At 41.9% G+C, this 13,628-nt stretch overlaps 1 protein-coding gene across 14 annotated transcripts in view; it reads left to right on the top strand.

The window, feature by feature from the left end:
* LDB2 (LIM domain binding 2) overlaps positions 1–13,628 on the top strand; it is a 424,127-nt gene that overhangs the window by 163,394 nt on the left and 247,105 nt on the right. For all 14 annotated transcript variants that reach the window (XM_063619413.1, XM_055246527.2, XM_055246525.2 and 11 more), the window contains one exon: positions 4,424–4,526. In XM_063619413.1, the coding sequence (XP_063475483.1) occupies positions 4,424–4,526 (103 nt within the window). The remainder of the gene's footprint in view (positions 1–4,423; positions 4,527–13,628) is intronic.

Raw genomic sequence — 13,628 nt, 5'->3', positions numbered from 1 at the left:
CTGCTCTGCCCCTTGGTAGCAATTAGGGCAGCTGTGAATATAAAATGGTTCAATACATGTATAGCACTTAGAAAATTCTGGATTACGATACTAACATTAACCCAGGGCCCCTAAGCATGTGCTCTTTCCATAATAAGCTTCTTTCATATACAGCCAACACTTAGTAATTTTTGTCTTAAATCTCTACTCCTTTTATTACTTTCCTAAATAAACATTTGTTCTGTCATAACTAAAGACTAATTCAAAAGCTGCGTGTGTGTGTGTGTACATGTGTTTACACATGGGGGGAGATTGAAAATTACAATTTAAATACACAGAGCATCATTTTTATGCCAGTTTAAAATTATTGACCAACAGACAAAGTAGGGTCCACAATCAAGATCTGTGGATAACTTTGTAGAGTGACTTCCCGAGCTGAGTTTGTGATGCCACAATAAGAAATTTCTTCCATCCATCTATTAATGTGTTCTATCAGCCAAACAAAAATATTATCTTATCTACCTATTATATGCCTGGCACTGTGAACTTAAATGTTACATTTTTATTTCGAGGATGTTCTTTCAAGATTTGTGACCAAAACCAATTGTGTGTGTGTGTGTGTGTGGTGTTACCTAATGTGCCCATTCTCCCAGCAGACCTCTTCTGAAATTTCCTGAGATGTTGACTCATCCCATGTTCCACTGAAGCTAGTTTGAATCATATGACGCTTCTCATTCTTGGATCATTATGTCTCTTTCAACTTCTGCCAAAACTCTCGCGTACATATGTAGGCCCTGTGGAACCTGTAACACTGTTCATAGACGTTCCGCGAACCTCATTGTAACTTGAGTACTTTCTTTTCTCCCAGTGACCTCAGATCAGCCAGCATTTCTATTGACTTCTGCCTTTCACTGGTTCATTTTCCAGCGGAAGTGTCAGAGACCAAGAGTTAGATTATCAGAAAATAGAGGATGATATGGTTTGGCTGTGTCCCCACCCAAATCTCATTTTGAGTTATAGTTCCCGTAATCCCCATATGTCATGGGAGGGACAAGGTAGAGATAATTGAATCATGGGGGTGGTTTCCGTTATCTTGTTCTCGTGATAGTGAGTTAGTTCTCATGAGATCTGATGGTTTTATAAGGGGTTTACCCCTTCACTGGGCATTCATTCCTCTCCTCCCCTTCCACCATGATTGTAAATTTCCTGAGGCCTCCCCAGCCATGCTGAACTGTGAGGCAATTAAACCTCTTTCCTTTATAAATTACCTAGTCTTGGGTATATCTTCATAGCAGTGTGAGAATGAATTAATACAGAGGGGATCCAGTCACTGGGCCTCTGAATAATGAGCAAAGCAAATGAGAAGTAATGAATTTTCATTCAGATTTTTAACAGTGTTGTAGACAGATGATGTTGCCAGGGAAAAGGGTTGCTAATGGTTGAAGTGATAGGGAAAAGTGCTGATTTATAAACAGACTATTTTATAAAGTTCATTTTTTTTTTTTGAGGCCAGGTCTCACTCTGTCACCCAGGCTGGAGTGCAGTGGAGTGATCTAGGCTCACTGCTACCTCTGCCTCCCAGGTTCAAGTTATTCTCCTGCCTCAGTCTCCTGAGTAACTGGGATTACAGGTGCCCACCACCACACCCGGCCAGCCAATTTTTCTATTTTCTGTTCCACTTAGTTTTCTATTTTCTATTCCACTGAGTTTTCTATTTTTAGCAGAGTTGGGGTTTCACCATGTTGGTCAGGCTAGTCTCGAACTCCTGACCCTCAGGTGATCCATCCGCCTAGGCCTCCCAAAGTGCTGGGATTACAGGCATGAACCACCACGTCTGGCCATAAAGTTCATTTTCAGTGCAGTTCTTTATAAAGTGGAATGCCTCCTGCCCTAGATATGATATTAAAGATGGTAGACAGAGGCAGGGAAAGGGCATTTTATTGATCTTCACTGTCTTTGGGGTGCTCTCCTGCAGATTTTATCTCCTGAAGATTTTATTGATCTTCACTCCCTTTGGGGAGCACTTTATACCTACTAATTTATTTAATCCTCAGATCTGTGCTGCCAGATAGTTACTATTGTTATTTTTATTGTTACTGTTATCCTCAGCTTCTAAATAAGTAGACAGGCTGGGGAAGGTAGAATAAGTTGCTAAGTTCACATAGCTGGGAAGAGGCAGTGTTGCCTGCAGGACTGAATTCCGCCATGATGTATTACCAACTGCTTTACTGTGAAGTGCCAGGCAGTCTCCTAAGCGTGTGTCCTGGCTACAGGTCTGCACAACAAGGCAAGGAGCTCGAAGAAGAAACCAACCTGAAACTAAACATTCCCTTTTGACTCTTTCTCCCCTCTTGCTGAACCCTAACCCCTGCCTCTCAAAGACTGTCATGGAAATGTAGCAGATTGCTGTACAGAGCAAAGGATGGGTAGGCCGGGGTGTCCAGTGGTCTGAGTTTAAATTCCATCTCTGACATTTATTTGCTGAGTGTACTGGAGCAAGTGACATTTACTGCCTAAGCTTTGGTTTCTGCAGTTGCAAAGTAGAGATAATATGAGCAGCTTCATTCATTCATTGAGCTGCTTTTATGAGTAATATCCTGGGCTAGACACTGTTCTGGGGGTTGGGAGATAAAGTAGCAAGCAAAACAAAGCCCCTGCGTACAGGAAGCTTATATTTGTATTGAAGAGAAAAAAAACCACACACACAGAAGAAATGGATTCGTAGTGTGGATTAAGTAGGAAAATACACATAAAGTCGTTAGACTAGTGCTTGGCATGTGGTAAACACTCAATAAATGTTAACTGTGACTCTTTTTCCATCTGTGTAGTGATTTAAATTCAAATAAACCAGTGTATCCAGTCTTCCGAATAGGGTTTCTTTCCCTGGCAGATTCCTCCACTTCCAAGCCCACTGAGTTTTCTAAAAGCTCCACAAGCTTCCAGAGCACTGAGGACGTGTGCCATGGTCTCAGATGTGGAGCGAAGCTGCCTGTGTAGTTGCTCATGTGATTGTCTTCTGCTAGTGGGCTTTAAGCCCTTTGAGGGTAGGGACCAGTCTCTTATTCAGCTGTGCATTCTGAAGGCCTACACATAGTTAAGTGCCCAATACATATTTGTTTCTGAAAGGAGAAAAAGCAGAGTAGTTTGTACGTGGATCCATGCATTGCTCTTCGGTGGTTTCCTGTCTACCCTGTTTGACTGAGAGAAGGATTGGCTTTTGCTATGGTGATTGGAAGGAAGCCAAAGAGAGACGCAAAAATTCATTTGTCCGAGCTTCTTTTCTGAGGGAGAAGACGGCATCAATCTTCTGTGGCTCCTTAATTATTCTTGCTGGGACTGAGGGTTCATTCCTAACGCCTGACAGTGACAACAACTTAATGTTGTCATAAGCAGAACAACTTAATGGGAAGAAGAGAGGCTTGTGGTATCTCTGCCAGGACTCAGCAGTGGGACTATTACATGGGGAGTGGCAATTCCCCTTCTGTCTCCCCTTCCATCTGACAGGCAGCTGGGATGCATCTTGTCTTCAACTTACAATTCTCTGGAAAAACATGGTGCTTAAGAATTTTGGGATATATCAGGTCCTATACCGAGAATTAGACTGGGATGTGACTCCTCCCGTAAATATGACACTCTGTATAACCTTCTTAATTCACTGTGAGAGGGGGCCCTCTTCTCCCCTTGGAGACTAATAATGATTCTAATCGCCTTAAACTGGGCCGCTTCCAAAGTGTTTTCTGCATGAGCAAGAGAAACATTCAACCCAAGACAAACAAACAGAATTCATATGGATGGCCTGCATTCTGCTGAACTGCTCTATTTTTAATACTCTTTTTAACAACAAGCTAGTGGTTGCCTATCCTCTTAAAAAAATCAAGAACAGTCCATGTATATGTGACAATAGCTTGTGTGTGAACTTCTCTATCAATCTATCCATCCATGTATCTATACCTGTATCTTTTATAGGGGTATTTGCATACAGTAGAGCTAGGAACGTCTCTGTTGATTAAATTATGTTTGAAAATTATGTTTAACCTGGTTGTAATATTGTGGTTTCTATTTATAAAAATGAACTCTTAAAAGAGCAGAGAGAGAAAAAGAGAAAAAAAAAAGTCAAGCGTATTTTACATTAAATGCAAACCCTTTTGTCAAAAAACATCACATTGTGTTTTATAGCACATTTATTAAATCTCCCCAAATATATCCTGGAGAATTAATTTTTATTCGATTGGTTTGAGCTCACTTATTGAATTGGAATTTGGTTCCTATTTGAGGCAATTAATTTGAAGAGTGGCCACCCACCTACCCTTTCCTAGAACACCCACACACATACGGGAAGTAACGAGCAAGGAGCAACTGAGTTTTTCTTTCTCTTCCCTTTTCTTTTCCTCTTTGAGATGTTCCCTACTTTCCCCTGTTAAATAAATGATCTGTCTCTTTGCAGGATAGTGACAACCTCTGGTGGGACGCCTTTGCCACTGAATTTTTTGAAGATGATGCCACATTAACCCTTTCATTTTGTTTGGAAGATGGACCAAAGCGATACAGTAAGAAAGAAGTTTATTTTTCTAATATTTCCTCGTTTTGTGCCTGTAAGAAAACCGCAAGGGTCTTCAGAGAATAGCACAGAGCTGACAGCCTGACAATAATACCTCCACTCCTGACAATGTTCTTGCTTCTCATCGAGTCATTGTCACTGGGTGGCAGCCCGAGTTGGCTCTGACAGATTTCCTTCGAGGCTTAGAATGTTTGGGTATTTGCCTGTTTAGAGAGTGAGGCAAATATGAACCAAGTCACCCAGTGATGAGTGGGAGCGGAATGATGGACAATTTCCATGCGTCTCTTTCTGCCACCCTCTTTTATCCTTGACGGTTCACACTTGACATTCAATGTTCTGCTTCTGAAGGTTGTTAAAAAAAAAATTCCTACTGTCACTGTATCAGCCACATCCTTCTAATCCCCTCTTGTCAATTATCTCAGGTATTTATTTGACAAGTGCTATCTTTTTTTGGGGTGTGGGGAGGCCACAGTTGCTTTGAACATACAGTTTGGGATTAGTGTTGACAGAATTATAGTTCCTTGTCTTTCAGGTGAGTGATAACTCTGTAAAGATCCTCAAATTACAGCCTGTGGCACCTTGGGTAACAGCTGATCTGTCCTGATTAGGTTGAGCCAACTTGTCACAGATCAGATTTGCTAGTTGTGCTATCAGACCAGGAGGCATAGATGCATCAGCACAAAAGCAATTAATGTCCAGTGAGATCAGAGAGAGATGTGTTTTCAGAAATCAGTGTTGCACGTAGGAAAGAATCCATCGGAGGAAAAACATCCCCACTGTCACAAACACTGAAATGATGAGGGAACCAGCCATGGAATGATGAACCAGTCATGGTATGAATGAGTCAATCCAGAACATTTGAAAAATTTACAGGTAATAGCGTTCTTGATACGTATGATTGAAAGCTCTGATTGTTGCTAATCTATTTCAAAGCCACTAGGGAACAACAATTAAACAAAAAATTGGGGGAGGCTTTAGGCAACTTGGTGCTATTTGCATACTATTAGCAACTCTACTAGTAGCATCAATTGCATAATTAACTGATTAATTATGCTAATATATGCACATGGCGATCCTGCAATAGTGTTAAACACTGGAGGAGCAGCCTGGAGTGGACTTGCTGCCCAACTGAAACTGGTTGCCAGGCGCATCTCTTTATGTTAGTGTCTCATGGACTTTTAAGGATGTGGGACATTGCTAATCAATATTTTGGGCAAGAGGAGGGGAAGGGAGTATATCAGAAAATGAGCTGTTTAGAGCACCTTATTCAACAAAGTGACTGCTGGTGCAAGCACTGATAAGCCTACTTCCCAGGGGTCCTGCTGAGTTAACTTGCTCTCCGGTGTGTGGGTGCCCCCAAGCAGCCTCATACCCTAAAGAGGTGTTTCAGAAGTCCCTGGCAGATAAATGAATTCAGCAGTCCAACAATTACTCCCTCCTCAAAAAGCTGCCTGATCAATGGCGTTTAATTTCTAAACAAGCAGTCATCCATCCTGAGCCACCTTATTTTTTTTCTGAGGCATAAGCTCAGAAAACTTCAAGTTATCATTGTTGTATGTTCTCGTGCTTTGTTGGTTCAGGAATCCATCAGGGACTGCTCAGGGAACTAGAATTACAGTTTTAAAATATGTCCTAATACAACAGATTCTGGCTCTTCCCTCTGTCCATCCCACCCCAGCATCATTTGGGGGTGAATCACAATCATCGCCCGTTTAAGATCTTATCTCCATGAACAGGAGTAAATGCCTGACTACCAGCCATTGTTGCCCAGGTTTCTTTGTTTCTCCGAGCCAAAATATTTCCCGAGTGGAGAAGAGAAACAAAGATGATTGACGGTCTTGAGCCGAGTCTCATCAGCTGCCTTGCTGACAGCCTGGTGATGTGCACACGCTGCTGATGTGTGGGCTGGTGACAGCTGATTGACAGCCCAAGACTGAGAGACAAGGAAGATGAAGCTTGCTTAGAACGCCTGACGTGCACTGTTTATGCAGCGCTCTGAGCTCAGGGGCTGCCACCTTAACCCGTTCGAGGTCCAGGCATGCTGTGCCAGGCTGGGCAGATGCCTGGCTGTCCTGGGGCTGGAAGCTGCAGCTCTTCCTTCATGCTTCCAGGGAAGCTGAAAGCTTTGTTTTTCTGATGAGGAAAATAAGATTTGGCTGTTGCATTAGTATTTGTTAAAAAAAAAAAAAAAATCCCCAGTCACACACATACGAAATAATAAGAGATATTTTAGCTGAGGGTTTTTTTTTAGCCTTTACTAGAAAAAACTTTTCCTGCTTCCTCCCCATCACTGGTGTCTAGGGGGGTCCTTTTGGGTCTATGATACTTTATCTCTAAGTTGCCATAAATCCTGTAATAGGTATCTGCTTATTTATTTGTTGTATGTCATCCCTTATTAGAATGTTATTTCCATGTGGATGAGGGCTCTGTTTTGTTAATCGCTGAATTCTCAGATTAATACAGGAACTCATACATAATAGGCAGCTCAATAAATATTTGTTGAACGAAGGAATGAATGAGTACACAAATGCATAGACATTTGTAGAAAAGTTTATATCATCAAGTAAAATGTTGGCAAAGCAATCCTTTACTGAGATATTTGGATTTTTTTGAACAGGAAGAAATTAACTCACAGTGGTCTGCTGGAATACTCAAACAAACTCTGGGTTACGATCTGATCTTTTTTTCTTTTTTTGAGACAGAGTCTCACTCTGTCACCCAAGCTGGGGTGCAGTGGTGTGATCTCGGCTCACTGCAACCTCCACCTCTGGATTCAAGTGATCCTCCTGCCTCAGCCTCCCTACCAAGTAGCAGGGATTGCAGGTGTCTGCCACCACTCCCAGCTAATTTTTGCATTTTTGGTAGAGACAGGGTTTCACCATGTTGGCCAGGCTGGTCTCTAACTCCTGGCCCCAAGTGATCCACCAGCCCAGCCTCGGCCTCCCAAAGTGCTGGGATTACAGGCATGAGCCACCACATCTGGCTGTTCTGATAGATTTTAATAGGAACAAAAGTCCCAGCAGTATAATAATTCAAGAGATGATGATGATCTGGGTGATATATTGTTCCTTTCATTCAGAAAGCAGAAAGCTCCTCAGTATTGACCCTCTTCCTCCACATACTCCATCTCTTAAGCCCTTCACTCCCCTGATGGGGGTGTGTCCGCCCAGGTGAGATATGATTGGGCAGGTGGAAGCCACTGATGTTTTCTTAGAGGCCAGGTGGTAATTGGTGGGGAGAGCTTCAGGATGGGCCAGGTTATTAGACTATGTGAGAAATTGGCCTGTGCATCCCTAAGGCCACTTGCCTGCCCCCGCCCTGGACAACACCAGGAAGGTGCTACTCTGGCAGCTGGAGAAGTGGGCAGTTCCATGGAGGAAGTTCTATCCTTTGGGTAAGGTGGACTCTAGGAAAGAAGAGTATCAGAGGTAGACAATTCCCTGGCAGCAGGTCAGTAGAATAAAGAACATTAGGGCTAAAAACGGTCCTTTCTAAAAATGGAAACTTGGTCCAGAGAGGTTAGGTGGGTGCCCCACAGGTGAGGCTGAGCCTCAGGTTTGCTGATTCCAAAGTCAGCTTGCTCTCTCTCTCTCTGTCTGTCTGTCTGTCTCTCTCTCTCTCTGTCTCTCTCACACACACACACACACACACACACACACACACACACACACCCTATTCCTACATCGTGCCATAGCTAAAGGAAAATAAATGCTTTTATCAACACACACATTTCTGGTAACAGAAATAAGGGTCCCAAATAATTACTGTCCTTTATCTGAAACAGAAGACAAAGGAAGCCAAGGATCAGGTTCCTCAAAGCCCTCTGTGCACCTGCTCTGCAGTTCTAAGTCCAGCATAAAGTGTTGCTATTTCCTTCTCTGTCTTGGGTTAGGCTGATCACTTGCTATTAGTTTCAAGCACAATATTAATTTCCCTTTGCTCCTTTTAGGCATGTAGCAGAACCGTGCCCCACACTATTCTTCTGCCTCATGACAGTCACAACCACCATTTGGGTAATATGCTTCTCAGCTGACCTAGCCTGTGTCCAGGTCCAGGTCCACATTGGCCACATTCTTAGGAAATACGTGGTTCACATCTCATCCGGAAAATATTTCCTTGCTGGGAAAGATACATGGAGAAGGATCTCCTGAGGCCCATCTCAGCAGGCGATGCAGGGCTGAGAGGCTGGATGGTGCAGGAGAAAGGGAACAGGGGTTCAATGCAAACATTCTTGGGCTTTAATCCATGCTTTGCTTGATAAACAGAGACTTCATCTTCTTATGTGCAAATGAGTATAATACTACCATCAGTGGGCTGGGTGCTATGGCTCACTCCTGTAATCCCAGCACTTTAGGAGGCCGAGGCAGGTGAATCACCTGAGGTCAGGAGTTGAAGACCAGCCTGACCAATATGGTGAAACCCTGTGTCTATTAAAAATACAAAAATTAGCCGGGCGTGGTGGCATGCGTCTGTAGTCCCAGCCACTTGGGAGGCTGAGATAGGAGAATTACTTGAACCCAGGAGGCGGTTGGAGGTTGCAGTGAACCAAGATCACGCCACTGCACTCCAGCCTGGGTGACAGAGTGAGACTCTGTCTCAAAAAAAAAAAAAAAAAAAAAAAAAATACTGCCATCACTGGCTTGTGAAAATTAAATGAGATGTTATAATCAAAGAGCCGAGGACCATTTGAAGCATAGAATGATCAATATTTATTATCACTGATATGCATGGCCTTGGCCTCACCGTAGCTTCTGTGCTTTGAAAAGGCTTCCCACTGGGCAGGACTTATCAAGTGCACAATGTGGACAGCCTGATGCCGAGGCTCCATGGCCAGGTGGGAGTCCATATGACCTCTTTAATGGGCAGTTCCTGCTGAAATGCAGGACTGAGGATTAGGCTCTGCTCCCAACATTCAAGTGCAGAAACCCACTCTCGCCTCTAGTAAGTGGTGAGCAGGAGAAGGGAGTAGAGAGGGGAACGGTGATTAAGAAGGTGTGGGGCTAAAGACTCCAGAACACTTGGTTAAACTATGTGTAAGTGGGCGTGGCTTTGCAGGTTAGTGGGGAAATAGTGTAACTACTAAAACGCTACCTCATTTCAGAGCACTTTCTGTTGGCCTGTTTCTTAGTGAAAAGCCTAATTCTTTTCTAAGCGGCCTCATTTGAAACGTAAGGGTTCGATGGGATGGTGCATGTAAAGTTTTTGGCAGTGTTTTCATCCCTTTGAAAATGCTGCATAACACATTGACAGACGTTCTTATAGATTGGATTCCAATAAGCACATTGTTTTTTCTAGATTGAGATCTAGGACAATGCCGATAAAATTTTCATTAACCTTTAACTACTATTTGTGGTTTGGGGCTAAGGGTCCCAGTAATTCTCTATCACACACTTGTTATTTCATCTTGACCTTAGTACCCTGTCTGGAATGAGGATTTCCAGAGGGACCACACACATTCATGGCCACACTAGCCAAAAGCTATTCTATGGCTGCTGGAGGGACATTTCGCTCTCCAAAAAGAGAAAAGTTGTTTTAAGAAATGTCATCACTCTCTGTGCTTTTCTTTTCCTCAGTCACCAAGGCTCATTAGATAGTCTGAAGAACTGCAAATCCACGCCTCTGTAGAGCCGTTTCCACGCTTGCTGTTTCTCTTTTACATTGTTGTTCCTTACCTCCTTTATTTTTCCTGAAAGCTCCAATAGCTTTGCAGTATTGACTAAGTTCTTCAATTTTGTCTTGTAATATGTGTTTTTATGTGTTGTGTATTCGGACGTGTTCCCCTAAGGTAGAGAAATTCTGCAAGGGGCCCGGGTAGGTTCACTATCTCTGATTTCTATTTTTCTACTGCTTTTTATTGGTTCGACCTCACCCAGCTGTATTTTTACTGTGCTTGCTATATAGGAATTCTGAAAGCATTTTTTTCTCTATTTTTTCTTTCTCTTTCTCTAATATCCCATTACATGATTTAAAACATGTTTCTGGGGAAATTACTCCTTGGTAATATGCACAAGGCATTTTGACACCACACTTAATAACTACTATGGCAGGAATGCGGCCACTTTAAAAAGTTACCTGCAAAGAGTGTGCTCTGCAGCACATGGGGAAAGGGATTTCAAGCGCAAGAATTTAAGACCCGCGTGTGTTTTTTCTAGGAATAATGCCTTTGTGGCGTCCACCTGAAACCTAGAAAGGCACAGGTTCCTCTGGCCACTGCTTAAAGCTCTTGAGCCTTCTCAGAAGGCGTGGCCAGCTGGCCCTGCAGACTTGGTCTTCCATAAAGTAATTTTGCTTCTCTAAACATTCCTCGTTCTTTTTTTTTTTCATCCATTGAGACAGAGATAACATTCATGGATTTTGGATCCACACAGATTCATTTTGAGTCTTTGCTCCTCTATAACTGCCGGATGTTAGGCATGTGAGACGACATTAGACATGTTGCTTAAACTACCGTAACCCCAGTTTCTTCATCTGTAACATCTGGCTAACAATAATGCCGACATTTTAGGGTTAAATGAGATGCACCTGTAACGTTAGCTTAGTGCCACTCTTGAAAAGCACACAGTAAATAAATATTTACTGCAAGAATTAATGAATGGATGAATGACAGAATAAGTGAGTGAGTTAAACCTATGAGACGACAGCCACTTCAAATTACCATGGAGTTCCCATTATTTATTTGGCACATAGTGGGAAGAACTCTGGTTTTGGGCAGAGCCAAAACAGGCTTGTCTTCTTTCTGTATAGGAACCAAGAATTTAAGACCAATGCGGGAAAAATGAATATTAATGGCAAATGGTGATTTAAACAAACAAGTTCCAAACAATTACAATTACCACATCTGTCCAACAGAGGGTGAGATTTTCATCCCCCATTTTGCTCAGAGAGCAAGGAACCGCTAAACATTTATCAAGTGCTGGTAATTTATTTGGGCAAGTTATATGTAAAGAGTGGGCTCTGTATCTTGTTCACTGAGGACCAGAAGAAAGGAAATTGATTTTGATTGCATTCAAAAATTGTTTTCAAGAAAAGAATGCACTTCCTCAGAGTAGTCCTTGATGGTTAATTACGGGAATGGATTCTTGCCTCTGACTGTGGCATCTTGGTTGCTTAAAAACATAAATGTCATTGTCTCAGATGACTCTGGACCATGCATTTGTTTGCATGGGGTTCCATTAAATGGTTTCCAGATGGCTCTAGCCTCTGATGTTGTGATTTTATTTTATTTTTATTTTAAAGATGAGGTCTCACTCTGTCACCCAAACTGGAGTGCAGTGGGAACTGATATTGTGATTAATGAAAGTCCATTTCAGTAGCAGTCTTCATTAGGCTGGTGAGATTTGTAGCAAATTCAGTTAGAAGTAGAGCAGATTGTCATTCGAAGTTGATTTGTTCCTTCACTCATTCATGGATTCATTCATTCAGAACTCACTGAACTCTTGCTGTTTGTCAGACATTGCCTTCCTAGGCCAGACAGTTCTTGGGAGAAAGACAGTTCACCACAAATTTTTAAATTTACTTTTGATGTGATTTTATTTAAAACTCTTACCTTAAATTAGCATAATTACCTAAGTTGCTCAGAAACAGAATATTCTTGTGACATTAATGGAAAATCTAGGACTAGTCATAAAAATACTTGCGAGAAAGGCCGCAATTGATAGATGAACTGACAGATTTCTGAAAGAGAAAAAGGAGACCCATCTCTTCCCATTTGTGGTTTCAAATTGATAGTATCAGAAGTTGCAAATTGGCCATAACAATGGCTTGAACAGACATTCCATTCTCTAATGTCTGGTAAATACCACACTAATGATCACATGAGATAATGGACAGAAAAGTGCTTTGAATGAATTTAAAGTGTGGTACAAGTTGAAGGTATAATTATTATCATATTTATAATTAAGTTTCAGATATGGTATGTTTTTATTATCCCCTAATATGTTGTAAGTCAAGCTGTTATGAAATCTGAGGTGGTTGTTAGCTCTTCTCTTAGGGGGTTACAATTGTCAAACGTACCAGGCTTAAATGCAAGTCAGATCTATGACTGCCCTCACGAGCTTGTTTTGGAAGTCTGGATGAGGTACTAACCAGAAAATGGACATGATGTGCTCTTTGCCTGACTCTGTGTGACTATGTTATCTATGGAGTCCCGGCATATGCATTTCCTGACTTTTGGTTTTATGGAGCATATTCCCTATGGTTTTCAAACTGAAATAACACTACCCCATAGTGGGTAAAACAAAGTGTGTCAAATCTTTTCATTGTCACAATGACAGGTGTTGCTACCAGAATTTATTGTTTGGGGACTGGAGAAGAGAACTGTGATACACAATAAAAAATTGTCGAGAAACACGTTATCTGACTCTTCTTACCTCCAACTTATTATCTTTTTGAAGTTAGGGTTGCCAGATAAAACATAAGTATACAAATGCAATACTTGAGACATACTTCTACTACATACTTCTACAAATACAAGTATTTGATATTTATCTGAAACTCAAGTTTAACTGAGCATCCTGTGTTTTCTTTGTTAAACATGGCAGCCCTACTTCAAGGACCCCAGTTCATGTTCATATGTGAAATCTTGACAATTCCAGAGCAGCTACAATGTGGTGTGAGCATGACACATGATACAAAAAAGACTAAGAGATCTACCTGGATTTCTTATTCATAAGTCTTGCTTCTGTTTATTTCCAGACACTGTACTCATGAGCCCCAGTTAAAGAAAGAAATGCCCCAGCAGAGGTTGAGAGTGAGGATGCAGGTCAAAGTCTGCCTGAATTTAAGTCCAAAGTCTGCATTGCAGGCCTTCTGCAGTTGACTGTGCCAGGCATCTGGGCAGGTGTTGAGCACATGCATAGGAGTGTGATATATAGGGCTTGCCCAAGGGAACTTGCAGTATAACAAGGGAGACAGACCCATAAACGATGAACTCTAATGCAATAGCATCCACCTTGTAAGAGTAGTGCAAGCAAAGTTCTGTGGTGCACTAGAGACCTAATGTACAGCATAATGACTATAGTCAATGATACTGTATTATATACCAGGAATTTTCTAAGAGATGATTTCAGGTGCTCTCACGACAATGGAAAAT

The sequence above is a fragment of the Symphalangus syndactylus genome, chromosome 16 (assembly GCF_028878055.3).
Source record: "Symphalangus syndactylus isolate Jambi chromosome 16, NHGRI_mSymSyn1-v2.1_pri, whole genome shotgun sequence".
NCBI classification, from domain to species: domain Eukaryota; kingdom Metazoa; phylum Chordata; class Mammalia; order Primates; family Hylobatidae; genus Symphalangus; species Symphalangus syndactylus.
Note: the sequence above shows the minus strand (reverse complement) of the source record. Positions and strands in the feature narration are given on the sequence as shown.